This window comes from Clarias gariepinus, chromosome 27 (genome assembly GCF_024256425.1).
Source record: "Clarias gariepinus isolate MV-2021 ecotype Netherlands chromosome 27, CGAR_prim_01v2, whole genome shotgun sequence".
NCBI lineage: Eukaryota > Metazoa > Chordata > Actinopteri > Siluriformes > Clariidae > Clarias > Clarias gariepinus.
The window spans coordinates 7,294,323-7,321,526 of NC_071126.1; the positions used below are offsets into that span (position 1 = coordinate 7,294,323).

General features: G+C 36.8%; 1 protein-coding gene across 2 annotated transcripts in view; it reads right to left on the minus strand.

The window, feature by feature from the left end:
• Window positions 1–27,204, minus strand: part of kcnh5a (potassium voltage-gated channel, subfamily H (eag-related), member 5a) — an 85,554-nt gene that overhangs the window by 19,811 nt on the left and 38,539 nt on the right. For both annotated transcript variants that reach the window (XM_053489141.1, XM_053489140.1), the window contains 3 exons: window positions 14,684–14,883; window positions 11,739–11,991; window positions 10,292–10,488 (listed from right to left, as the gene is read on the minus strand). In XM_053489141.1, coding sequence (XP_053345116.1) covers window positions 10,292–10,488; window positions 11,739–11,991; window positions 14,684–14,883 — 650 coding nt within the window. The remainder of the gene's footprint in view (window positions 1–10,291; window positions 10,489–11,738; window positions 11,992–14,683; window positions 14,884–27,204) is intronic.

Consider the following 27,204-nt stretch of genomic DNA (forward strand, 5'->3'; position numbering starts at 1 on the left):
TTTGGAGATCAATGCCTAGTTTGGACTTTGGAATACAAGCCAAAATGCTGAAGTAATCAATCTGCCTATTGTACTGGCTGGCATTCTTTGAGGGGAAATCTTTAAAGGAAAATGAACATTTCTGGAAAAGGCCAGCTTAACAGAGGGATACATTTTATAATAATTTATCATAGTTTAAACTGAACAAATTTTACACCTGAATTTAAGTATTTGTATTAGAATTGTATGACATGACCTAACTGGCTAAATAATTACATGTATAAAATGGCATTTAAATTAGCTTATTTAAAAGACCAAATCCTTCATAATCCTCTTCATCATTCAAGTAACTTACAGTGCAGTGAAAAAATATTTCCTTTTTTTTACATTTGTTGTTTATTTTTCATATTCAAATGTTTGTGATCATTGAACAAATTTTAATATCACACAAAGACAACCCAAGTAAATGCAAAATACAGTTTTGATGACCTTATTTACTAAGGAAAAATAACTGTCCAAACATACCTGGCCCTATGTGAAAAACCAAATACAGTAACTGGTTGTGTTGCCCGTGCTGGCAAGATCTGCAATCAAGTGCATGTGATAACTGGTAATGACTCATAATTTTGGTGCCCTTTTCTCTTGAACGTCCTGTTTAAGGATCTCATTCAGATTTTAGTCCTGACTAGACAACTCCCAATTTTTGTTTAAATTAATCATTTTATTTTGCTGCCATTCAGAGTTGGACTTGCTGATGTGTTTTAGATTATTGTCCCAAGTGGACTTAACCTTGATGTCACAAACTGATGGACAGACAATCTCCTTCAAGATTTTCTGAGAGAACGCCGAATTCATGGTTTCATCAATTATAGAAAGTCGTCCTGGTCCTGAAGCTACAAAGAAACCCCAGATTATTACACTACCACATCCATATACTGTATGATGTTCTTTTTATGAAATGCTGTGTTAGTTTCACGCCTGATGTAACCAGAGGCACACCTTTCAAAAAGTAAAAAAATTGTCATCAGTCCACAGAATATTTGCCCAAAAGTGTTGAGTTTAATAAAAATGCTTTTTTGGCAAAGATTTAACAGGTCTAAGAGTAACCAAGAATTTGACAAGTGAAATTTAAGTCAGATTACAGTTTATTCATAATTTAGCAATGGAGTGAGTGGGTCTTTTTTACTTAGGGCCAGGTAGGATTGGACAGCTTTTTTCTCTTAAAAGCTCTTTCTTTTAAAAACTGCATTGTATTTGGTTATGTTTGTGTAATAAAAAAAAATAGTTTGCATTATTTAAATGTGACAAATGTGCAATTAAAAAAAATATAAAAAAATTGAATACTTATTCATGGCACTGTATATGCTGTTGTAGTTGTTGTTCTTTTTCTTTCAATTGCACACAGAAACCATAAGTAATTATGGGCTTCAGAGTATTGCTTGGAAATATTTGAAATATTCATATTAAAATTAATTATAAGCTGTAAGTACATGTTATGCAGTTTAGTCATAATTTAACAACAAAATACCTAAATTCTATATTCTATAAGTATATAATCTATGAGTTATAACAATCATATTTATTTGTGCAGGACCAATATTATTAGGGCTCTTATTTTGTTGAAATAAAATTGTTTATCTGATCCCAAAAGAAAATATCAGATAAGCTACAGTAAAAGCTTAAATTTAGGCCCAAAAAGTGTTTTGAGTATTGTCACTTTAAAGTTGATGTTCTTACTGTTTTAATTTAAAAAAGCTAGTAAGATCGTCAGGTCAGATCAACTCAAATTTTAGATTCAGCTAACTTGAGTAGTTTTATCCACATTACCTAAGCTTTCAATATTAGTCCAACAATTTGGTTTTAGATATTTTAGATAACAGCACTAATTGCTGACATCTAGTTGCATCCATGATGGGGAATCTCCAGGGGGAAAAAAAAAGCAAATGCTTTTTTCTTGTGCTAAGGGTTCATGGAATTGCAGACACCAATTAGCCAGGTCCATGCAGAAACCAAAACATTTAATGTTTTTGTCAGACTTAAAACAAACAGGCAGCATTAAATTGGCCAACCAGCTTCAGCACATGTATGGGCCCCTGAGTGGTGCAACAGAAAAGCATTTTCCTTGTCTGGAGATCATGAGTTGAAATCCCAACTGAGCATTGCTGTTGACAGCATAATTATCTAGAAATTGTAATGCTTGTTCTGCTTGACCAAACAGTTTTCTACTAACAATAAAAAGTTAAGGAATATAAACTAAACTATTCAAGTTGCCCAAGCTTAACTTGTAAAAAAAAAAACTCAATATTCTATTGCATCACTTTGTCTTGATATTTCAAGTTTTCTTGACTTTTTAAAGAGTTTAACTAAACAAATTATTCAAAATGGGTTCATATACACAACTTTATTGCGACACAATCTTTATGCCTTAATAATATTAACCCTAAACAAATAAATGTGGATGTAATGACAGTATTCGTTAACTTGCTGGGGTTTTTTTTCTTACTTTCTTAGCCAACTCACAGGGTCAGCATAGGCAGCCTTTCCATACTTTTTTATTATTTTATTTTATTTCATGATTTTATGTCCTCCCGAAGCTCCAAAAGACGTGAACATGGATTTTATATAACTGAGTACTGGCTATCTAATAATTTGTTAAAAAAAAAAAAAGAACGAAATATTTTATGCATTGTGGGTCTACAGCCACAGTATGTAACCTCTTTGAGCATCAAAGAATTTGGCCACAGTTTTCAAAGTACACACAGATATGCACACTGCGACAGGTTTTTAAAATGGGGATCGTTTACTATGTGCCATATGCATCAAGTCATCTTTTAGGATAGTTCTCAAGCAAGATAGATGATACAGCAAGCACACATCCTCCCCCTTTTGCTGCTTCTGCAGATGTGTGTATTTCTGAGTCTGAGGCTTTCCTTGCTGCTGAAAGAGCAATTCTCTGGGTTCTCATTTACAGTAATGGGGAGAATGATGGACCTGTGTTTTTTAACCTATTGGCAGGAAGCAGGGAAGTTCCAAGAAGATGCCTTGTAAATCGAGCAACAGAGATGCCCATTAGTAAAGTCTAATTTCTGGAATTAGGTCTTAAACCCCAAACCTCACTTAACTATAATTAGACGTCTATTTGTTATATATAAAAACAAAACAAACCTATGCACAAAATATTTTTATGACATACAGTATGTAGGCTTTACTTTGGGTGAAGTGGTTTGGGCAAACTCTTGCACTTGTATATAAACACCAGGCTTAGGCTTATGCTGTCTAGTGTGTTAAGTGTCTATTTGAAATGATTGAATCAGTAAGTTACATGAATATTTGCCTGTCAAATAACATATGAAAAAGTATTTGCTCCCTTTTTGCTTTTTTTTGCATATTTGAGTTTCACATTAACGGAAAGACTGTTTTATCAGAAAAAATAACAAGCACTAATAACACTCACACTAACGATATCACTGCTGTAAAGTAAAAATTAAACAAATTAACCTGCACTTTACCTTTGAAAAGAATCGAGACAGAGTAGTGTTTTCATTAGAGAGAGAAAGAGAAAGAGTGTGTGTGTGTGTGTGTGCAAGCGAGAGGAGGAGGGGTGTGTGTGTTTGTGTGTGTGTATGTGTGTAAAGGCGAGAGGAGGAGGGGTGTGTGAAGGGGTACAGTGTCCAATGACGCGTGCACACACACATAATGACAGGCTAACACACAGAGAGAGAAAATGGATCTTTGATCTCTCTAATGAGACTTTCTTTTGCTTTACACGCGTGCTGTACACATGTGTGTTATAATAAACAGTACCCGTGTGCTGTATACAAACGCATACAAACACAAAATAAAAGATGTTTTACGTGCACACACGTGGTCACAGTGTTATAGTAAACAGTACACGCGTGCACAGATGTTGATTATACAGGGGAACCTTATGGAGTTAATTATGTGCCAAAATTTAACAAACAAACACAATCTGCTTTGCAAAGAAAAAAACGACTTTCTCACAAATGCAGCGTTTTGCAAACAAACACAATCCGATTTGCAAAGAAAAAAATTCAACTTTCTCACAAATGCACCCTCCATATTTTCTCACTAATGCATCCATCCGTATTTTCTCACAAATGCACCCTCCATATTTTCTCACAAATGCACCCTCCGTATTTTCTCACAAATGCACCCTCCGTATTTTCTCACAAATGCACCCTCCATATTTTCTCACAAATGCACCCTCCATATTTTCTCACAAATGCACCCTCCGTATTTTCTCACAAATGCACCCTCCATATTTTCTCACAAATGCACCCTCAACAATGCACCACCAAGTGGATTGTTAATATGTCTGGCTGTCTGGATATATAATGGACACCTCAAAACTGTTCTCCACTCATATTCCTATGGGACATAAGGGTAAACCATATAAACACGTTGTTTGAGGTCTCGGGAGAATAGAGTAAATTGACCGATAGCGCCATCTGCAGTTTTGGAAGAGGAAGTTGCTCCATTGCATTAGTGAGAAAATAGGTTGGGCGCATGTGTGAGAAAATACGGAGGGTGCATTTGTGAGAAAATACGGAGGATGCATTTGTGAGAAAATATGGAGGGTGCATTTGTGAGAAAATATGGAGGGTGCATTTGTGAGAAAATACGGAGGGTGCATTTGTGAGAAAATACGGAGGGTGCATTTGTGAGAAAATATGGAGGGTGCATTTGTGAGAAAGTTGAATTTTTTTCTTTGCAAATCGGATTGTGTTTGTTTGCAAAACGCTGCATTTGTGAGAAAGTCGTTTTTTTCTTTGCAAAGCAGATTGTGTTTGTTTGTTAAATTTTGGCACATAATTAACTCCATAGAACCTCGGATTACGAGTAATGCGGTTTGCGAGATTTTTTATAAATTTTGACTTGAAAAATGAGCATTGTCTTGGTTTACGAGTGCTAAGTATCATGTATCATGCATGCGCTTCTTGTTTTGTTGCCAAGCATCACGTGATCACAACTAAGCCAACGGTTTTTCGCACTCTGGCGCTGCAGAACTGTAGATAATCATCTCCCTGCTGAGTCTTAGTGCTCGTCTCTCACTGGTATAATCAACATCCATGCACGCGTGTACTGTTTTCTATAACATTGTGACCATGTGTGTGTTCGTATCATTAGAGGGTTAAGAGCAATTTTTTCTCTCCCTCTCTGTATCACCTTGTCATGTTTCACCTTACCTTAGAAAAGAATCGCGACAGAGCAGAATTTCTGTGTAAGGCAGAGAGTGTGCGTCTGTACGTGTGTGGAAAGCCGAGAGGAGGAGGGGATGGGAGGGGGGTTGTAAAGGAGAGAGAGTGTGTGTGTGTGTGTGTGTGTGTGTGTGTGTGCGCGTAATTTGACACCCTGCTCCTTCACGCACACCAACAAACACACACACACTCTCTCTCTCTCTCTTGCCTTTACACACATGCACGCACATTACACACACACACACACACACACACACTCACTCTCTCTCTCTCTCGCAATTACAACCTATCTATCGCGATTTATTTTAACCTTTTTTAAGGTAAATGCAGGTTAATTTGTTTTATTTTTACTTTATATTTTGTATTAATTATTTTTATGTATTTATTTTTTGGGGCTGTAGAACGAATAATTTGAGTTTCCATTATTTCTTATGATAAAATTTAATTTGCTTTACGAATGTTTTCGAATACGAGCCCACTTCTGGAACAAATCATGCTCGTAATCCGAGGTTCCACTGTACCAGTAAGAGACGGGCACTAAGACCCAGCAGGGGAGACGATTACCCACAATCCCGCAGTGCAAGAAAGAGAAAAACGATTGGCTCAGTTGTGATCACATGATGTTCAAAACAAGAAACGCATGCAGATTACATGATACTCGGTACTTTTAAACTAAGACAAAGTCAAAGACAAGTCAAAACGTAGCCTATTAAAAATCTTTGGTCGTCCTGTGGAACACTCGCAAACCGTGTTACTCGCAATCCGAGGTTCCACTGTAGTGGAAAATACTCACAGCTCCACCTAAAACATTTTATTTTATTTTTTATTTTTTTTATAAGGGAATGCGAAAGCTTGTTGACAGATGGACAAAGTGTTATTTTATAGCCAGAGTGCAGACATTTTTTACTCACCCCCTTATGTATTACAACGCCATACAACATAAGGGTTTCTTATAGGCGGAGTCATAGAGTGTATTTTTTTTTGAGGGGAGGTTTTATCTGTCATTGTTGCCTGTGGCTTGCACAAATTACACTCAACAAAAATATAAACGCAACAACTTTGTTTCTGCTCCGATTTTTCATGAGATGGACTTAAAGATCTAAAATTCATTCCAGATACACAATATTACCATTTTTCTCAAACATTGTTCACAAATCAGTCTAAATGTGTGATAGTGAGCACTTCTGCTTTGCTGAGATAATCCATCCCACCTCACAGGTGTGCCACATCAAGATGCTGATCTGACATCATGAGTAGTGCACAGGTGTACCTTATACTGCCCACAATAAAAGGCCACCCTGGAATGTGCAGTTTTTTGCTTTATTGGGGGTCTGGGGACTCAGAACCGGTCAATATCTGGTGTGACCACCATTGGCCTCATGCAGTGCAACACATCTTCTTCGCATAGAGTTTATCCGATTGTCATTTGTGGCCTGTGAAATGTTGGTCCACTCCTCTTCAATGGCTGTGCGAAGTTGTTGGATTTTAGTGGGAACTGGTACACGCTGTCGTATACGCCGGTCAAGCACATCCCAAACATTCTTAACGGGTGACATGTCCAGTGAGTATGCTGGCCATGCAAGAACTGGGACATTTTCAGCTTCCAAGAACTGTGTACAGATCCTTGCAACATGGGCCGTGCATTATCTTGCTGAAACATGAGGTGATGTTCATGGATGTATGGCACAACAATGGGCCTCAGAATCTCATCACGGTATCTCTGTGCATTTAAAATGCCATCAATAAAATGTACCTGTGTTCTTCGTCCATAACAGATGCCTGCCCATACCATAACCCCACCACCACCATGGGCCACTCGATCCACAGCATTGACATCAGCAAAGCACTCACCCGCACGACGCCACACACGCTGTCTGCCATCCGCCCTGAACAATGTAAACCGAGATTCATCCGTGAAGAGAACACCTCTCCAACGTGCCAGACGCCATCGAATGTGAGCATTTGCCCACTCAACTCTGTTACGGCGACGAGCTGGAGTCAGGTCAAGACCCTGATGAGGACGACGAGCATGCAGTTGAGCTTCCCTGAGACGGTTTCTGACAGTTTGTGCAGAAATTGTTTGGTTATGCAAACCAATTGTTTCAGCAGCTGTCTGAGTGGCTGGTCTCAGACGATCTTGGAGGTGAACCTGCTGGATGTGGAGGTCCTGGGCTGGTGTGGTTACACGTGGTCTGCGGTTGTGAGGCCGGTTGGATGTACTGCCATATTCTCTGAAACGCCTTTGGAGACGGCTTTTGGTGGAGAAATTAACATTCAATGCACGAGCAACAGATCTGGTTGACATTCCTGCTGTCAGCATGCCAATTGCACGCTCCCTCAATGCTTGTGGCATCTGTGGTATTTTGCTGTAAGACAAAACTGCACATTCCAGGGTGGCCTTTTATTGTGGGCAGTATAAGGTACACCTGTGCACTACTCATGATGTCAGATCAGCATCTTGATGTGGCACACCTGTAAGGTGGGATGGATTATCTCAGCAAAGCAGAAGTGCTCACTATCACACATTTAGACTGATTTGTGAACAATGTTTGCGAGAAATGGTAATATTGTGTATCTGGAATGAATTTTAGATCTTTAAGTCCATCTCATGAAAAATCGGAGCAGAAACAAAAGTGTTGCGTTTATATTTTTGTTGAGTGTATATAGATCTAGGATTATTGATTTAACTTGTGTGGAATAAAACTGAGTTAAACAAAATTGATAAATTCCACAAGAAATTAATATTATATTCAATTTATCCGCTAAATAAAAAATCTGTGACTGTCTTCATAGTGAGCCGTCATCTAATCAATTCTAAAAGTATTGACGGGGTATTAAGTAGGAATGAATTGTTTTTTTTGCTATACAGAAGACAAGTATTCAAAATCACTGTCAACTAAACAAACCTCAAAATACAGGGTTTATATCATGTTAGATGTCAAAGATCCTACTAACTCCCTCATGGATTGATGGTTGAAGATAAAGCATTCCTATTCTATTCAGTGAGTTAAACATATAAAAGTCATGTTTTCCATCATAGGAACAACAAGAAGCTATTATATTCCATGTACATCAATAGGCAATAGAAGGTTATGGTTTTTTTAGGTCTTTTACAGGTAATCTTTTATTGCATAGATATTTTGTAGGCTTTCACTAAGCCTTTCTCTCACAGCGAGGGCACCTTAAGGGAGTGATAAAGAGAGTCAGACCATACAGGGTGATGCAGAAAGCCACTGACCAGGGCAAATGGTGCATGGTGAGAGGTTTTGAGTGACAGCTCATAGATAAAAGCTGCTCAGCTAAGGCAGTGGGGAAGAGAAGGCTTTTAGATAAGTGGTATAAAGAACTGAGGGGTATTATGTTTACCCATAAGAGACCAAATTCATGCAGACAAATTGTCTGACTATTGTTTGTGCTACTGCATATCCTAGATTACAGTATGAGAAATATGTCTCCTCAGGTTAATCATATGTTGTGCATAAAATGTTGTGTATTATTGTTTAATAGTGTGCATCCAGAAGGTAATAATAAGAGTGTGATTGTGGGCTGGTGTCAGTGTGTCCTTCTCAGTCATCAGACTCATGCTTTATTCAGGATGTACACTATGGGGGGTATTTCTTCTTAGTAAAGCCAGCTCATCAGTTGCGCCGCCCAGCTAATAGCTCACAGCGGGGTGGTTGGCTGCCTATGTCACTCTGGCAAAACAACATTCAGCCCAAAATTCTAACTCTTACGCACACAGTATTAAACCCCCTCAACTGATATCTTATAACTGTTACTTTTAACTGTATACTACTTTCAACCTACACCATGCAGAACACCCTACTGAACACATCCTACTTTCAACATACACAAGAACACAACATCACTCCTACAATTTTAGGCATTTTAAGTACAAATTTAGGCATTAAGTACACAGCAGCCCACACCTAGCATGACTCACAGTTTGGATTTATATTTTAAAAGTCAACTTCTCTGGCTATTATTAGTTTCTGGTGTATAATTATTTAATGTTAATTTCTTGTTAAGGGTAGAGATTTGACCTCGGGGAATCCTAATTCTAGTAAAAAATCTTAAGGCTACTGTATAGCATTGTAATGTTTTTTTTTTGACATTGTGTGGACTTCCCTATCTCTAACATCTCTTTGTTCTACAGTATGTCATGTCATATGTCCAACACAGCCCCCTCGTTGTGCTTTCTCATTCCTTATATGGAATACTTTCTACAGCCCGTGTCCGGACAAAAATTCATGCAACTTCCGATGACTCACTGGATCTTCCTATGAATTTTTTTTTAAACATGCTAATGCGGTTCCTATCGTGTCTCCGGTTCTCCATATGACCTAATCATGTTCACGACTTTTGTTCTTTTAATGATGCATGTGACACAGGGCACTTGGCCAAAAGGCTTTAAATATGCTCTTTTTGCTGACAATTAACAGAGAACCTTCTGACACCCATTGTGTGTGTGTGTTTGACTGACTGTGGATGTCCTGATGTTAGTAAGCGTACCAAGGAGTGGCAGACATGTTAAGCAAAAATAAGTCCTCTGTTAATTTTTACCTTAATGAGCATACAGATATGTACTTTGTGGCAAAAGTTTGGGTAAGGACCGTATGTAGATGTGATCCCCAAGTGTTCACATACTTTTGGTCATATAAGACATTTGGTCAGTTTAAGTATTACAAATGTTAATATATATTTACCTTTTGATTTTTACTACAAAATGAATAAAATTATGATATATAGGACTGACACAATTACGTTACATTAGTTTCTGAAGCCATACTGCTCAGTAATCTAAAATAACTCTCCGTCAGTATATGAATCTTTCATGTACTTAAGCAGCATAAGGCCAAGTTCCGAGGCCATAACTGGGTCTAAAGGTTTTGCCTATCATTTACCCAGTAATAACATGGGACTACACAACCCATGCCCACTGCAAGAACAGGTAAGAACATGCTGCAAACTAGATGCAGATTTGGGGCTAAAAATTTACAAAAGAAAGAAATCTTTTTGTTTAAGCATAAACAGTCCAATATATCTAAATGAGGAACATTTACTGTATAGTTATACATATGTGTGGCACTTACCCGCTTCCGGAGATTGCAGGTGAGGATAAGGTTACGCGAGAAGGAGTTGGCGAAAGCTGTGTAGAATTCCAGCACTTTGAGCAGGGCCTCTCTCTTGATCACATGCAGGTCACAGTAAGTCAGCGCCCGCACGTTGGCACATGCATGAGCAAGTGTGGTCTCCTTCCAGAAAACATCACCAAACACATCCCCTTTACCTGCAAAAAAAATAGCCACTCTATCTTTAGTGCTAAGGACCGTTGTTGTTGGAATGTCATTGAATGTAAAACCATGTCAGGCTGCATTTTAATCTAACCCCAGTGTCTCTATAAAGAGCCTAGGTCTAAAGTTTAAATCTGATTTTCTTTGGGCTCGGCTTTAATCTGGTTTCCTTCAACGTACACTACAGTCTTTTGACAAGTGGCATCATTAGCAGCTCAGCAGGTTCAGATTGGTGGGTTAAAGTATTGTAAGTGCCTTGAGCATTATTTAACGCAGCATTCTCATTTTATTTCATTTCATACTCATTAAGGCAGGAGAGCATCTGATCTGCTACCCCATTAGAACAACGAGACTTTAAGTTCCTTTTCAGCACCCAATCACACCTAATGTGATATCATTCGATAAAAATAGGGGAGTCAATGCAGGGCACATTGTATTTTAATGACAAGAGGATTCCATTACAAAGTAATGTTTACTCTATTAGAGGATGCAAAAAATATGCTTTAGAAAATAAATGTGCATATGTGTGCTGGATACAGACATATAGTTCCACAAATTAGAAGTTGTCTGTTCTTATTGATGTAAGAAAACACAAGCAGTGAAATGTCTCACATACATGTATGTAATGTATACTTCTTTGTTGTTGTTGTTGTTTATATGTTTATGGTCCTGTGACTACAGAGTCTAGTAAATTGTGCACAATCTTGGCTACTGGTGATCTGCAATGGCCAGAGCACAGGTGTCTATAGATCAATTATGCAGAATAATTATGCATGGAAAGCAGTGAAACAAACTGTATGCATAATTCACCATGGCCTAAATCTGGGTTCTTTACTTGGCTTGGGAGGTACAGTAACTAACTTTAAAGCAAACAGGGGCTATGCATAACAGGTATTGCATACAAATACAATACAATCCTATATATTCCATGAACAGAAACAAGTCGAGTACGGATTTGTTTAAATCTTTAAACAGACTATTGTATTAAAGAAGTAATTATGCAGATCTGTGCTTACTTGAATATAATATGTAGGAACACAAATTCTCAATTTCAATAAGATTCAAGAAAATGATATGACAAAAGGCTCCTAACAAGATTTCCTTGTGCTGTTAAAGCTCAATTAATTAGTATGCTGAGCCAGGGGCAGAGGTTCTTGTAAGACTTTCTCTAGCTAAAATTCTGCGACAGTCACTAAACACAAATTTTTTTTTTTTTAAGAAAATCCGCAAGACTAGCCAATCTTACCTAAAATGGCAATAACCTCATCATCCTGAATGACCTCAAGGGAACCTGACACGACAAAGCATAGTGTGTCAACGCTTTCTCCAGCATGGAAGATGAGGTCTCCTGGTGCGCAGTGTGTCGTTTGGAACTCCACAGCCAAAGAGCGTAGGCAGCCATCGCTTGCCAGCCGGAAGGCAGGATGCTCATTAAACACCTGCCGGTTCAGGTGTACGCAAATGTCCGCCCGCATGTCTTTGGGGCAGATGGACAGCACCTGGAAGAAAACAGAGAGTATAAATGTCACAGCAGAGTAGTGACACATTACAGTGTCAGTTGATGTGTGTGACTCAGGGTGAATGAGACAGTGAATCAACACTGTGTAACGAGTGGAGAAGTGTGGACTCCTGCTGATTCAATGCAGTTTGATAGTAGCAATAAAATTCATAAAAAAGACAATTCAGCAAGAATCACGCCTATAATATACAAAAGTCAAAAAAGTGCAGAGTAATACAGCTGTGCATCAGGACAAGCACTGCAATGTTGGTCAAGGATTAAACTTCTTAAAGCCGAATGAAAATTTTATTAGCTTCTGTCGGTATTTGGAAGTGGTTTGGAGTTTCTTAGTAAACATAAATATTTAATTTCAGGGCAGTATAGGGTAATAATTAAGTCAGTACTCAATTGAAAGACTTTCCTTCTCTTTTTACATACGACAGTATTATAAGACAGGAGAGAAATAAAATTCCAGATTTTCTTCTAAAACATTTTTAGTCAAGTGAAAGATTAGGACAAGAAACTTGCACTTTATTGCTAATAATTGATATACAGCACTGTGTACTGTCCCTGAGACCCCCTAATTTCTTCATATTTAATTTAAATAAATTGAAATATGTAGGCTAAAGTAAAAAATTGGAATTGAATATAAAACTAGGTTGTTTAAAGGATTTTGAAGTTGAGGTGTGATTATCATAATTATACAGTAATCATATAATTTGGCACTCATGCCCCAGCAGTGTCATTCTAAAGAACATCATAACATCAAAACTTAGTATTGATGCTGATTTTATTATTTTTGTATGTCATACCAAAAAAGCTACTTAGCTTACTTAAAAAGCAATAATAATTTAAAATGCTAATTATTAATATTTCTTAAGGAGTATTGATACTACAGTTGTAGTAGTAGTATAATTATTAACACATGTACTATTAAAATTCCAGGGCTACCTCGGTGCTTTGCATGAGACATGGTTTTTGGTAAAAGTTTAAACAGCTGCAGTGTCCGTAGGCATGTCAAATTTATGTGGCAATATGATGCAATACCATGTTTTGGTTGTAAGGACTATGTTTTTCTCTTTTGTATAAGGTTAGAAAGTTTGATGGATAGATGGATGGATGGATGGATACCATGCCATTTTACCATGCCATTATTTTTTTTAACAAAACTGAAGCCCAAAAGGAAAAAACATGTGGGCAATACTACTGTAAGTACTAGAAGAGGAAAGCATTTACAGTATATGTTGTTGTTTGTGTGATACTAAGGCACACTACAGAGGATAAAAGAAGGGATACTTACTTTTAAATATAGATAGATAGATAGATAGATAGATAGATAGATAGATAGATAGATAGATAGATAGATTGATTGATTGATTGATTATAGTTTATAGGAATTTTTGACCATTCTTCCAGAAGCACATTAGTGAGGTCAGATACTGATGTTTGACGAGAAGGCCTGGCTCGCAGTTGCCACTCTAATTCATCCCAAAGGTATTCTATCAGATTGAGGTCAGGCCACCAAACTTAAGCTCATCCATGTCTTTATGGACCATGCTTTGTGCACTGGTGGTCACGTCGCAACTGGTGTAAGGTTCCTTTTTAGGAGTTCCACTGCTACTTAGTTCCAGTAAAGGGAACACTTAATGCTTTAGCTCACCAGGACATTTTGCACAATTTCATGCTCCCAACTTTGTGGGAACAGTTTGGGGATTGCCTCTTCCTGTTCCAACATGACTGTGCACCAGTCCACAAAGAAAGGTCCATAAAAACATGGATCAACAAGTTTGTGTGAAAGAACTTGACTGGCCTGACCTCAATCCAATAGACCACCTTTGTGATGAATTATAGAGGAGAGTGCGAGCCAGGTCTTTTTCTCCAAATAACAGTATCTGACCTCACAAATGCACTTCTGGAAGAATGGTCAACAAAAATTCCCATAAAGACACTCCTGAACCCTATCATATTAAACCCTATGGATTAAGAATTGGATGTTACTCAGGTTCATATGCATATGAAGGCATGCAAGTGAATACTTTTGGCAATATAGTGTAGATGGATGGATGGATGGATGGATGGATGGATGGATAGATAGATAGATGGATAGATGGATAGATGGATACCATGTTAAACAGTGAATTTTTAAACTTCATTAATATTCCCTGCATATTCACTCATGATTTAATCAGGAATTAAAAACCACATTCATAATTATTCATTGAAGTAACACAGCTCTGGTGAACCATCCCAAGGTGAGGGATTATTAAAGTCCACGTGAGTATAGTAATGTGAGTGTGTGTCGATCTTTTCAGGGAGGTATTATTGTTATGTAAAATGTCAAGCAGCAGTGGATGAATTCACCAGCTAAGAATCCATTAGAGACTACGAGACAAGCATGGAGGTAAAAGCCTACAATCTGAGGGGCAAACTTCGATCTCATGCCACTAACCTTGCCAGAGCATGTCTCACACAATTTGTCTCTTGCTTTCAAAAAGGTTTTTGATTAAGCTTTCTTCAAAATAGAATAATAGCCATGATATTTAATTTCTCGGGCACAATCTAGGTGCAGACAGTACAGCTGCTTTACGGTAAGAGCCATTTTTATCTTAAATTTATTAGAGCTGGTCTATATATAGTTTTTTACAATGTCATTTAAAATCACTCTCAAAAGGTAACGGTAGAGGCTTTCTGACCTTCTCTGTGTCAATGCCTTTTGACATGGCCCAGGTGGAGACAATGTAGTCCATTACTCTTTCACTCAGGCCTTTTGGCACCTGATAGAGCTTCAGAAAGTCCCGCACATTGTTAAGCATCTCATGGTAGCGGTTGGTATTGGTATACATTTGCTGGAAGATGGTGGTCACGTTTCCAAAGATGGTGGCATACAGGAGAGCTATGAAAGAAAGATGGACAGCAAAGACTCTGTAAGATATATTTGCTGAGGACACAAATTTTTATTCCTGGAAATAAAATAGTTTTAGTATTGAAAATATTACAATGCATCTAAGGAAATATGATGATGCATATCTTTTGGTCCGAGTTGTTTGTTCTTTTGTTACGTGACCCCTATAGACGCTATGCTGTGCACTCAATTCTGCAGTGCATAGCGTCTATGGGAATCACGTGACCAAAGAACGAACGACTCAGACTAGAAGACTCATGAGATAAACCGCTTATTTATGTTTCCTGTACATACCCTACCGAGGTTTTGCAATGCTTTGCACATGTGCACCCAGTAAAAAATAAACAAATCACTCTTAGACTACTCATTCTTCTAACTGCACATGTGACTCTTTCATAAACAAATACAGTACATATTAACAGTTTTATGTTTTACTTAAAATATGTACAGTAACTGTCAGGTGGCACAGTGGCTTAATGATTATCACTGCCACCTTGCACCTCCACAGTTTGGGTTCGATTGTGTGTGAGTATAGAAAAAAGAATAAAATGAACGAATGAATAGTAAACTTTTTGTGTGTGTGTGTGTATTCTGGTTTTTTTTTTTTTTTTTCATTATTAGGCTTAGCTTATGTGGCACATCCGTCATATAAATCACTGTGAATGAACTGTTACTATAAAAGCAATACCATTGGTTTTATTGGTTTTAATATAGTATTATTCAACCACGCTCTGCTGCATGTCACCTCGCTGGCTGTTTGTTCACTGTTTTAAGACTGCAAGAAAATTGTCTAGATATGTTTTGTGACTCAGTGAGACGAATAAAATCGGATGTTATGTTGTTGTTTTTTTCACACAGCAACAAATATGACAGAATTGCCCTGCTGTAGGAACAAATGAATAAAATGAATATTTGTGTGATCCCAAAAGATTAGATAAAACCTCCAGGAAAAAGAATAGTAATAATCAAGTTTAATTTATCTACTGTAAATACATTTCAGCTGCAGCACTGCAAACTAAATCTGGTCTTTTACATTTACTAAAAGTAATTAAACGACATATTTAATCCATAGTTATTTTACTTATCCATGTTTCTTATTACTTGAATACATTACATACCTAATTATTATGAATAAGATGTAAAACACTAATAAACAGGACATAAATATCGTCAGCTTGTAAGTCACTGGGATCTGCAGTATGCAACTGGTAATGGGCCTCAGGTTGTTTCCATGGGAACAAACCCAGACCAAAATAGTTCCTAAGCTCTGCGCTTGTGTTATTACCAATAGGTTTACTGGTGCAAAAGAAAGAGTTTAGACCCAGAGAGGATAAATATAAAAAGACACAAGTGTGTCATATACTGTACCAAAAAGGAAAGGAACACAATTGACAGTACATTGGGTGGTAGATCTTATTACATTCTATCTCTGTTTTAGCCCAGCTTCTCTTCAGTTAGTAATAAAAACAGGCTACTGAAGACCAGAATAATACATAAATACATTGCAAGGTAAAGGAATAGAAAAATATATATATAATGTAGAAGAAAAAATTATTATAGAAATAAAATCATATTCTCAGTGCCCGCCTAAATCTGGCACACGCTAGAAAAACGCTATGGATATACAGTATGAACAGACCACCACTGAGCACTGAACACACATACTCATGCACTCATTTACACCTAAGAACAAAACACACTGATGTGAAAACCCAATGAAACCTCAAATGATACAGGAAAAGCATGAACAGAAACTTTATACAGACAGCAACACAAACTTGTGATCCTGGAGTTGTGACCCTGGTGGCATAACTACTGTACAGTACCTAATGCATTTGGTGTTAATGTGTCATGTAGTTTCAAAGTCAAGTCTGTTTTATCAACCTCTTAATATTACGGCTGTACAGTACAGCGGGCCTTGCTTATTAATTTAGTCTTGTCTAATTTGCCTGTCTAGGACAATTTGCCTGCTTCACATTCCTGGGTATTGCTAAGCCCCTTGGTTTGTCTTTGACGCTTTGTATCTTAATCAGCACAAACCCGTGTTCTGGCATGCAGAATGATTCCAAGGCTAGCAGGTTTTTTTTTTTTTTTAGAATGCATTAAAGAGCAGGCTGTTTGAGAGTAATAGCTTTAGTTTAAATGTAACATATAGGATTTGCCATTTAACAATGATGCAGATCAACACTGTACATATCGTTTACTTTTTATGGTGAACAGAAGCTGTTATTTTTAAATTAGTCTAGTTTTATATAAAACAGGCATTAGAGGGCTATCAAGTGAAAAGCACAGACACTCAATCTTACTAATCCAAACAATAAACAAGTCTGACTAGTTAAGTAATTAGGCAGGGATCACCCACAGGTTAGCCGTAATTGATACCACTACAATTTAAAAGTCACACAAACAGAGTCATAAGGCTTTTGCCTTAGACCTACAGTACAAAGACCACAAAGTCTAAGTGTTGAACAAATAGTATGTTCTAATATTACTATTAGCACTTTTTATCTGGAGATTGACAAATAATTAAGGAAAGAATTTTATACAGAACCCCACATCAATAGTTCCTTTTTAAAAAAACTCCTTAGAACCATTTCCCTTTCAAAGAACCCGTGATAAGCCTATAGAAAAGGTAGAGAGAGAATAGTTGATGGCACGCTCACTCTTTTAGAATAAACAGCCTGAAGAGAAGAAATATTCTGCAATTTAAACACTTTCGCTTTATCATTTCACTTTCAGCGTTGAGCACATTCCTTATGATAGCCCTGAAGGCACATTTTGGATCTGCCAAAATGGGTGTATAAAAGTTTCATGATCGTCTTGTAGTGACAGTATAATCTCAAGTGGAGAGCCTATAATATCACCGCGCTTAATAACTAAGTTCTAATGTAATATTCAGTAGGCTGAGTCCCTACTCCCGCACATGTGCTGCAGGCTGCTTTACTATCCTGAGACCAGACTATACAAGAAATACACACTTGCAGAACAAAACTCCTCTTTGCTCCTAAACCTACTGTAGCAACATCCACCCCGAAGCATGATAACAAGATTGGGATGAATGCCAGATTATTTAGCTACGCATAGTATCGATGCTTTTTTATCAACAACTTACAGTGCTCTGGTTCTGCTGTTCAGAAAACAATTCTAACAAAATCTTAGACATTAAAATGGTTACACCCAGAGGGCATTTTGTAACTGATTTCTCACTGCTAAGAAGCCTGTAGAAGTGCCAGAGGGTTTCACAGAGCCCAAATACAGATAAAACATTTTGCTGGGTTTTGGTGTAACTGGTATATACAGTAAAATGCAAATAAAACATTTACTCTGTAAATAACCAACTAACAGGGACATTTTTTGTTTGTGTGTTGGAGTCTGGCACCAGGACACTGACAGCAGTTCCTTTGGGTTCTGGGGGTTGTGGGGTGAGGACTTCATTACACTTGTTTATTTGGCGCATACCATAGTGATCAATCAAAGTGGGACCTGGGGAGTTTGGAGGCCACGTCGACGGCCTTGGGTTCTTTGTCTGATGAGCCATTTGTGAGGTGGGCTGTGGTGCACTGGGTGTTTTTTTGCCTTTATATCAATGCAAGCCCTGACTTTTTTGGTGATTTGTGCTGTTTTGGCTTTTCTGTGGGATTGGACCAGACAGGATGGCCTTTTGGTCCCCATGATCCTGTCACCAGTTTACTGGTATGTAATTAATAATTATGTTAATGTGTTAATGTTTTATGGTCTTAATGTTATCGCTGTTCAGTGTATATGGGTGTATAATAAACCAGATTACTGTGTGTGCACTGTGTATTAACATGGTGCCTTGTGATAAACAAACTAGGTTCTAAGAAGATCATATAAAGATAACATCTGAAGGATTTATATTCTAGTGTACAATATGTCGATATAATAAACCTAATATTCTAGCATACTTTATCTGTCTATTGACAAGAACATGTCATTAAAGAACTTGATTGTGCATAATAACAGAACTTACTTATGAGGTCATTTAAAAAAAAAAAGAAATTTCTCTATATAGTCCTCTGCACTGTTGCACTTATCCCAAGCACGTATAGTATAGATACCACCAAGGTAGAAAGTTTTTTCAGGACACTGGAGCCATGATGGGACTGCCTAATTACTGTCTAAAATCCTGGCCTCCCAGGAACTCCTTTAATGGCTCAAACATGGGAAAATTGTTTAAAGCGAGGTCAGGACTGTAAGCAGGACGTGGCAATAACTCTCAGCTGAGTTCCTGTAATCTAAAAGTGGTGTTTGTGAATGATTGTGTGTATAGTTAACACAGACACATGCATCTCTTCCGCACGTTGGCATCCTTTAAAATGTTTGCACCAATCAATGTTTTACTGCAGCGAAGAGTCTCATCATTGTACTGTACTTTAAATCCTCTATAAATGTCAAATGGTTTTATGCCTTTTAAAATTAAATCTAATTTTAAAATGAAAGCTTGTTTCTAAGAAACAGTATAGTTGCAATGCCTTATTATAAATTTTATCTCCATTATGCTACCCTATGATTAACATTTCGGGATCCTCCACTGTAATCCAACCATATTGCATTTGACAGCAAAAAAAATGAGATTGATCTGCTTCTTTCGCATTGGTTCGCATTTTCATTTCCCCAATTGTTTTTCTGGGTGGTAGCCATTATATACTGTATATACATTTATGCATTTGGCAGACACTCTTATCCAGAGCGTCTTACATTTTTATCTTATTACACATCTGAGCAGTTGAGGGTTAAGAGCCTTGCTCAAGGGCCCAACAGTGGCAACTTGGTGGTTGTGGGGTTTGAACCTGGGATCTTCCGAACCGTAGTCCAATGCCTTATCCACTGAGCTATATATATATATATATATATATATATATATATATAAATGAACTGGTAGGAATTGTTATATATTGTTTATATATAACAATTTAGTCACAATTCCTACCAGTTCAGTTTTTCAAGATGAGAATCTGACACCTTTTTCTTATTTTAACCATTAAAAAAATATATTTTTACATTAACCGTGTTGGAAAGAAAACTGTCTACACGTTATGTACATTTTTTTTTCTAGGTTGGTACGACAACATTTCATGTACAAAAACATGTGCAAAGAAAAGAAAATGTTTGATGTCATCCCTAAGGGCTAATGCAAGAAATGCATGTGATTTTTCCTTCATTTGTGAACAAAGCACTACATTTTGTGTCAGATTGGGAAACAATGTGGATACTTGAGACACTTAAAATTTCTATTGTCAGTGATGTAATGAATAGCAAATTTAAAGGAGGTGGCATGTTTGTGAAATACAGAGAGCAAAGGATATGCATGGTCAAATGCATAGAAAATAATGTATGTTGTGCATTTGCTGATTTATGCTTGAAATTATTATTAAATACAACACGATATAAATAACTAAATATATACCAAAAAATGCCTTGCTGAGCATTTTTTCTCTTTACAACCCCCTAGCTGTGAGACCAGCAGCAGTGTGATCAATGTTTAAAGCTTACTGGTGCATCCTTGGCCCACCTTACCACATTCTGGTCTCGGTGTCATGCTGTTTAGTACAGACAGATATCTTTGCATAATGTATTTCTCAGTAAAGGTGGCGAGCACAAGAGAATAAAAGATTAGGTAAAAAACAGAGACTAAATGTCATTACAATATTTTTAGATAGTAATACAAAAAATAAAACACATTTACTTATAGATGTGCTATAAAGGTTTCACAGTTGCTATTAACAAGACATGAAAGAAGAAATGTGTGGGGTTTCCTTAAATTTTAAAACTGGGTTGGTACACAGGTTTGATTAATTTCATTGTCAGCGGACATAAATATAATGAGATGTTATTGCAACACAGCAGTAATAAACGTCAAATATAAAAAAAAGTAAATCCAGCAATGCTTAGCTAAGTGAAGGAAGATATAAATCTGAAAAAAGGGGGAAAAGCACAAAGAAGCAAAATCAAGATCTCACACTTAATGAACAAGTTTTCTCATTCTTCTGAGGAAATAACAATCCTCCAAGACATCCTTACATGCTTTAAAAAAGAGCTATTTTACAAATCAATAATCCATCAAGTGAAGCAAGAGATCGTCTCTTCCTCTTTCCTCAATTAATCATCAGGGAGAGTACATTTCATATTGTTAGGCCCCATGGGACTGGACAGACAAGACAGCTCTAAATAAGAAAGTGCTAAGTTCTAGCACACAAAAATAACTGAGTTTGATATGTTGCCTGTCATTTCCAAGCTACTGTATATTTTAAGGAACTCTAGCATACAATAGGTAGAAAAGTACACAAGTGTAGTGCATTGTAATCTAATCTATTTAAGAATTCTATTGTGTAATTCAACAGACTAGCAAATCTGCGGATGGTAATCAAAGAGGACAAAAGTTAGCAGTGATTCATGTTAAAATATTCCATTCAAACAGGTGAAACTTTGCGTATTTACTGTTTAATTAATATCCTTCTGCTAGATTTTCCGACTCTGGCCACAACATGGATTAGTGAGCCTGAGGGATTTGATACATTTGCATTAAGCAGATCTAGCACTTTTTGTAAGTCGCTCTGGATAAGAGCGTCTGCCAAATGCCTAAATGTAAATGTAAATGTAGAACATTTCTGCAAAAGCAAAGTACTGTGGTGGATTTTGCTAAAGTTTTGCAGCAGTAATTAGGTGTTTTTTTCCCATCCCCTATATATATATACATATATATTTGGCTGGCTAATCAAGCGCAGTCCTATAATATTCCGAGCAGGTGTTAAGTCATGCTTGAAAGGGTAATTTGGCATCTCCATAAAGCTTGCATCAGATGGAAGCATGAGGTACCAGGTAGATGGCTGCTTTGACTTTGAACTTGATAAGACCAAGTGGATTAACACCAGCAGATTGCATGGCACTTCAAATCATCAGGAACTGTCGGGACTCCACACTGGACTTGGATTCTGTGCCTCTCCACTCTTCCGCCAGACTCTGGGACCTTGTTCTTGTTCTTGAATCAGCTTTGCTCTACAATCTTCTTAAAACTCGGTCATCAGTGTTGCTTATGCACCTTTTGCTACCACACTTTTCCCTTCCAGTCAACTTTTCAGGAATATGCTTCAATGCAGCACCCTGAAAACAGCCAACCCTTTCAGTGATGACCTGGTGTGGCTTATTATCCTTGTGGAGGGTATAGATGATCATCTGAACAACTGTCAAATCTGCAGTTTTCTCCATGATCGTGGTTTTGTGTACTACACTAGACCAAGAGATACACAGAGCTTAAACTGCATGAATAGTAATTACCTCAAACATGAAATGAAATATTCTAATATTTTTGGGATATCCATGATATTCTATTTTTTAAAGAGTGTTGTATAAATTGCTACATCATTACAGCAGCTTTAAATACATCAAGGGCAAAGTATTCAAGTATGGGCAAACAGTTATGAGCAAACAGAGATACAGCAGCACATAAGATGTGGCTTTCTGAGAGACGATTCTACAAAGCCTTTTAAACCCAAGCACATATCATTGCTCACTTGCCTGCCCAAACAATTAGACACATATGTAGCCTGTAGTGTCACTCTTTAATGTGCATTTATTTCTCAGTAGGCTTCATTTAATGGCCCAAGGAAAAACTGTCATTGTTTAGCATGAGTACTAAAGAGGCCTGTATCCCGCAAGGAGAATGACTAATTCACCCGCATGCAGTAATTACAGCACAGCCTGTAGTCAGAGTTCATTTCTGTCCATCATCATCTCTTCTCTCTACCAGCATGAGCTTATTGCTCCAACATCACTTTCATCCAGTCTTCATCTCATTGCAGCAGATATCAGCAAAGAACATGACAACCATGTAATCTGGTTATGCATTCTTAACGCTGACCAGCTCAATGCTTTATGCCAGTTTGAAAAAGAGAAAGAAAGAAAGAAAGAAAGAATTGGTAATTAATGTGATGAAAGTTATGTGACAATATATAATGAAAATAAATCCTGCCTTATAATAGTGTAACAGTAAAGAGTTTTGACACCAGAAAATATTTATAGTCCCAGAAAAAAATGTTAAAATATTTTTATAGTTAGTTTCTTTTTTTACCTTCTATATTTTTTTAAGAATACTTAAGACAATATCTTAACACAATATTTTGACAAATTTGGGTATTTTTTTCTATTTGTATATTATTATATTATAATATATAAAGATAATTATAATATATTTAATTTAATTCATCTTATTATTATATATTTTTTATTTTAGATTATTGATAATGTAATACTTATTATAATAGTATACAGAATAATAACAAAATTTTGTGTATTTTACTGGTTCTTGGGTGTTCACGATTCTAACACATCATTATTATACTGTATTAGATTAACTACCTGTTAAAATAAATCTTTCTGTGTATGATATTAAATAAAAAATGATAATGAAGGGTGTAATACACCCTGTGTCAATACACTGCTTTTAAGTAATGTGTTTATAGTAATCTTGATCTACACCTCATCATAACACATCTCACAGTGTGTTATTGTTTGTTTATTATTAGGATGCTGATATGGGCTGATTATTGAGCCTGACTCAATTTACAGAGTCGGTGGAGACTGGGTGAAGAAGTCATTGGGTTGCACCTAGGAATGATAAGTAAGTTCATTAAAAGTAGAGTAATCACTTAGTCCAATGACACTCAGTTTGAACTTTCAGTGCAACTTAATTCAATTCAATTTCATTTAATTTATATAGCGCTTTTAACAATGGTCATTGTCGCAAAGCAGCTTTACAGAATCAAAAAAGAAATAAGGGAAATGAGTATGAAATTTGTAAGAAAAAAATTATAAATCAAAATGGTCAGATTAATTCCTGCTTAGGCTGTAGAGCTGCTAAAACAACCTTTACACATGTTTCGTTATCTAAAATCACTTAACATAAATCTGATTGGCTGAGAAGCATTCCATAAATGGTGTTAATAAATGGTGACATCATTTAACACCACATTTAACCATATGTATCACTCCGCATTCCATGTTCTAACAATCATTAATTACATTACAACTGTCAGATGCCAGCATGGGTTAAGGCAGGTTGGTACAGTCCATAGTACTGGAAAGATGGGAGACCAACTCCCTGCCAAAACCCACAATCAAAACCAGTCACAGGAGCATGTTCAGCAAGAAAACACTTGACATTGTTATAACTTAAACAACACTTAGTAAATGCTTCTGAAAGTCTCTGTTGTTTTATTTATAGCTAAGATAAGCTGCAAAGGCCAAATCCGAAATCACTCTCTAACCCCTAATTGACATAATGCACTTATTCTATACTGACTATTTGCATAGCATTTTGTCCTGATGCTTTGTTTATTCACATCAAGCCTCTCTCTAAAGCAAAGAACTCCTGCACTTTTTTTGCTCTGCTTATTAAACCAATAAGCTTCGGCCGATATCCTACTCTCTGTAATTCCACAAACAATCTCTCTATCTCTTCTGTAAATGCCTCTGCTCCCATTAACCACATCATCTCTCTCTGCAACACAATACAGATCGATATACAGCATTGACACACCACTGAGACCTCGAGGCCTGACCCAGCATCTCAAGTCATCTCCATCCATCACTGCACTTCCTTTGGCTTCCTCAGGCTGATTTGACTCATTCCGCCCAATAACCCCAATGTCCACAGAAAGAACTTCCACATCACATTGCAACAACAACTCCACACACAGCACATGAAAAGGGGAAATCGAAACAACGATTTCCCATAACTTGAGCAAATGTACAGGGCAGGTTAAATAGCAAACTGCAAGCTTTCAAAGGCTCCAGAGTCAACAGAGTCAAATTGCCTACCATTGAAAAGTGGTTGTATTTACTCCAAGCAAAAAAACTATTATTTTTTTTAACTTGGAATCACAACACAGTAAATGGGGGGAAAAGTCTAGTTTCAAGAAAACACTTACATGGTTCATATTTGCTTGAAAGTAGTTTAATAAAATGTTAGCAAGTATGTATACGTGAGTCAATTCCCTTTTTGAACTACATTTAAAAATTATTATGATTACATTTTAAAATGGAAATCAACTAAAGAAATCCTGTTATGGATGTTTATTTGGCTCTCAAAGTAAGACATTGAATTGCTGCACCCATGTAGGAGTTAACCAGCAGTCTAAGATTTTCTCTATAAACCAAGAGCTTATGAGCTTGAACAGCGATGTCAGGGTAGTGTGAAGTACAAAGTTTAATATCTATCAGATTAGATTTCAGCACTGCATTATATCATAAAAATCTCACAGATGATAATAACAATATGAAAAATCACACACACACACCAGAAAAGTCACGATCCGCTTATTTAAACCAACATCCGGGTTATGTTTACTGTATGTTGGGTTTTCTGGATTTTTTGTGTCCATTTACTCAATTTATTTTTGTTTCTCCTTTAAAGAAAATTTCTAAAAAAAAAAAAAAAGAAAAGCTGATGATAAATAATCCACCCCATGTACTTTCATTAAACCCATTACCAGCACATTTAAGATATGGCAATGTTGTATGATGAGTTCTATTATATCACAGATGTCACATGACTGTTACATTTCCTCAAAAATTATTTTCACCTCATCACTTTTACATATTGAAAATATAGCTACTTTTCTACACTTAAATTTTGTTTGTAAATGTACTCATGAGTGCAAATTCACCCATAATTTAAATCATTGATTCAACATGGACTAGACTGAACTTAGCCCCAACCCTGTTTCACAACCCTGTGTGTATTTCTTTTTATTCAACTACTGATAATGCTATTCCACTTAGATCCAAGCCTTAAATAATCCACCTAAAGACAAAGCAAAGTATCTGATATGGATACCAAAATAAAATCTTATACTGAAGTCTTTTATCCTTGAACACAGGGGAGTTGAGCTCAAAAAGCACTTTTATACCAGCCTCCCCTGGGTCTGTAAAAGTACAGGTATGAACGCTGCATCACACTTACTGTCAGCTTGCTTCACTTACTGAAAAAGGTTTTGTTTTTAAAGGACACATAACTTTTTTATGTTGAATATTCTAAGTATTACACTATGTGCTTCTACATGTTAAAGATTTACCGTGTGTACAAAACATAAACCTGGATGTCAGATACACCAACAATTATGGCCATGCATTACTTCAGAAGGAATTTAAACACCTGCTTTAAATTATCACAAACCTCACACACTTCTCTATCAGTTATCTATCATCTTACACTTATACATAATCATATTGATTTGTTTCTGTTTCTATACCATTTTTTTCTTCTTTTTATTTAGAAAAGTAGGGGCACATACTTAGCTGCTGAGGGCTACAATAGAAAAGCATAGAAACTTCAAAACTTTGAATCCTCTCCATGCCACAGCCATCTGTGCTCTAGAGCCAAAGAAAGCAAAACTGGCTATACATTTGATGGCGTACTCTCTCTCTCTCTCTCTCTCTCTCTCTCTTTCTCTTTTTCCTGTCAATATGTGTGAAAGATGATAGATAGTTTGCTATCTTTAGTGAAAAGATGTTTTAGTGAAAAAATATGGTTGGCTCTCTTTATGAGTCCCAGACGAAGCTTGTGTTACCTCTCAACTGAGCCATCCTTAATTAGTGGTTGTTCTATAATAGGCCTAGCTGGTGGGTGTTAATTGGCAGGAGACCAAAATTGGAGATGACTATATGTACATACATATTGTAAGGAGCTGATGTAAGACAGGGACAGGGTTTCTTGTGCTACATTTAGAATTGTGCTACATTGTCTTTTGTGCAAAGCTCAACATCAGTTATTACACCTCTTACTTGCATGAAATGAGATTTTATTAATATTAAAAAAAAGTAATTTTTAAATAAAAGCGAAGCAAATATATATAGAAATATGTCTTCAATATCTGTCTTCAAATTATGCCCCTTTTGCCAGTTAGGGCAGGTCCTCTGTAATTTATCTTGAGGCAGTACTTCTGCTTGGTGCTTTTTGCACGTGACCCATGTTCTGCTGGAGTGGATGACCCCAGACGAATACCCTGCACTTTACACACAAAGTTAAGATTATTGCTTCAATGTATAACCCCGACTGGATACTATAGATTTATTCCTTCTATAAACTACTGGCATTACCAGGACTTATAGCAGGACTCCTACAGTATTCACAGGATGTTCATTCTGCACATTTTTTCAATATACTTAGTAGTGTTTGCCTTAACGTTTCCAAAGATGTACATAATCCTCCATTTATAATCCTACCATGGGATTATGAGTTATCTTTGGAGTCTTGTTCTTTTTAAAATTTCTTCCCGCATTTACTTGCCACTG